Here is a 2,394-nt window from a genome sequence, read left to right as displayed (position 1 = left end):
TTTCTAACTGGCACTTTTCAACCACATGGAATTTCTCACACTACTTGCTATACAGTCAATTCTGACTCACCGTGTCCTTATAAGACAGGGTAGAACTCCCTGTAGATTCCAAGATTGTAACTCTTTTCAAAAGCAGAAAGTTCCGTCTTCCTTATGCGGAGTGGCTGATGGTTTTAAACTGCTGACCTTGCAGTCAGCAGCCCTATTTGAGATGCCTTATTCCAAACCCACTGCCATCTAGTCCGTTTCAATTCCCAGTGGCCCTACAAAACAGAGGAGGACTGCTCCATAGAGGTTCCAAGGCTGTGAACCTTTAAGGAAGCAGACGGCCTCACCTTTCCTTGGTGGAGCAGCTAGTGAGTTTCAATAGCAGATATTTTGGTTCCCAGCTGAGCATTGTAACCATTGTACTACCAAAGGTCCTAAGTAATTTAAGAACAATTATCAAAGAACATTTGTATTTATTAGTGTGTGTTATACACTAAATACCATTAAAATGTTTTAAGGTAAAAAGTTGATGACTTAGAGGTCAATAAAAATTTATAGGGATCCCTGGTGGCAAAGTGGACTAAGTGTTGGGTTCCTAAGTGGTTCAAACTCACCAACGGATCCGTGGGATATGCTTCTGAACATTTACAACCTTGGAAACCCTGAGAACAGTTGTGCTCTGTCTTGTAGAATCACCGTGAGGTACAATTGACTGGATGGCAGTGAGTGTGAGTCAAAACCAACTCCACAGCAAAGGGACAGAGCTTCTTACTGTCACTTTCAAGCTGGAAAAATTGGGAGAGCGTGTTGAGTAAATAACTGGGTCATATCATATTTGTTGGTCTTTCAGTGGTGCAAAAGGTGTGTGCTCAACAACTAATCTAAAGGTTGACACACCATTTACGCAGCACCACCAGGGAAGAAAGGCCTGATGATACATTTCTATGAAACTTGTCACGAAGAGAGACCTGTGAGCTGTTTCAGTTACACATGGGGTTTCCATGAGTTGGAATGGCAACTGTTTGGGATTTTTGTTGTTGTTGTTGTTGTTGTTTTTTATTATAGATTTGTAAACATTATACATGAATATAAATATGCATCACTAATATATATGCGATGTCAAATATTTATAAAAAGGAGGCATTTTTTTATGAAGAAGGGAATGCCATAGTATATGACTTGATGTTTATAACATTAAACTCAAAAGAACAAACATATAAACTCTAAGTGATAAACTGTGCAAAATGTAGGGTCCAAGGTCCATTAAATATGCATTTTTAAGGGAAAAAATAAATTGGAACCATATATCCTGATTTTGTTTTAATTAAATAACTTTATTTAAGAAGAACAGAAAAAATCTTACAGTTAGCAAGGTGTTGCCTTTGAAGAGTGGTCTCAAAAAGTATCTTTCATAAGCTATTTGAAACTTTCAATGACCCTATAAAGTGGTCGTAAAAAAATTGAGGAACAAGGAGTTGACATGACTTATTAATAAACCACAGCTAGCCTATCCCTGGTAATGAATATTCATTTTGCTCAAAATATTTCATAATATTGCATAGTATCACAAATTAGCTTGGTTAAAATATTCCACAACATTTCATAGCACCATAAACCGATTCCTGTCATTTTTTTTTTCAGATAAAATAATTCACACTTATAACTTCTTCTCATTCATGAAATCATGCTGTTGAATAATAATGTGACTGAATTCATTCTGCTTGGGTTGACACAGGATCCTGCTAAAAAGAAAATCATCTTTGTCCTCTTCTTGCTTTTCTACTTGGGCACATTGGTGGGTAACTTGCTGATAATTATTACTATCAAGACCAGCCAAACACTTGGGAGTCCCATGTACTTCTTCCTTTTCTACTTATCCTTGTCTGATACCTGCTTCTCTACTTCCATAGCCCCTAGGATGATTGTGGATGCCCTTTTGAAAAATAACACCATCTCTTTCAATGAGTGCATTTTCCAGGTATTTTCATTCCATTTCTTTGGCTGTCTGGAGATCTTCATCCTCATCCTCATGGCTGCTGATCGCTATGTGGCCATCTGTAAGCCCCTGCACTACACGACCATCATGAGCAGACGGGTTTGCAGTATATTGGTAACTGTCGCCTGGGTCGGGTCCTGTGTGCATTCCTCAGTGCAGATTATTTTGGCTTTGAGTTTACCTTTCTGTGGTCCCAATGTGATTGATCACTATTTCTGTGACTTGCAGCCCTTATTGAAACTTGCCTGTGCAGACACCTATGTGATCAATCTACTCTTGGTTTCCAATAGTGGGGCCATTTGCACAGTGAGTTTTGTCATGCTGATGTTCTCTTATGTTATCATCTTGCATTCTCTGAGAAATCACAGTGCTGAAGGGAGGAGAAAAGCCCTTTCCACGTGTATCTCCCA

General features: G+C 38.7%; 1 protein-coding gene across 1 annotated transcript in view; it reads left to right on the top strand.

Annotated features, from left to right (window-relative positions):
* Positions 1 to 1,672: 1,672 nt before the first annotated feature.
* Positions 1,673 to 2,394, top strand: part of LOC101649418 (olfactory receptor 4C16-like) — a 4,946-nt gene continuing 4,224 nt past the window's right edge. Inside the window, exon 1 of the mRNA XM_004708476.1 lies at positions 1,673 to 2,393. Within this exon, the coding sequence (XP_004708533.1) occupies positions 1,673 to 2,393 (721 nt within the window). The remainder of the gene's footprint in view (position 2,394) is intronic.

This window comes from Echinops telfairi, unplaced genomic scaffold (genome assembly GCF_000313985.2).
Source record: "Echinops telfairi isolate 266 unplaced genomic scaffold, ASM31398v2 ScPeMD7_60;HRSCAF=208, whole genome shotgun sequence".
Taxonomy (NCBI): Eukaryota; Metazoa; Chordata; class Mammalia; order Afrosoricida; family Tenrecidae; genus Echinops; species Echinops telfairi.
Note: the sequence above shows the minus strand (reverse complement) of the source record. Positions and strands in the feature narration are given on the sequence as shown.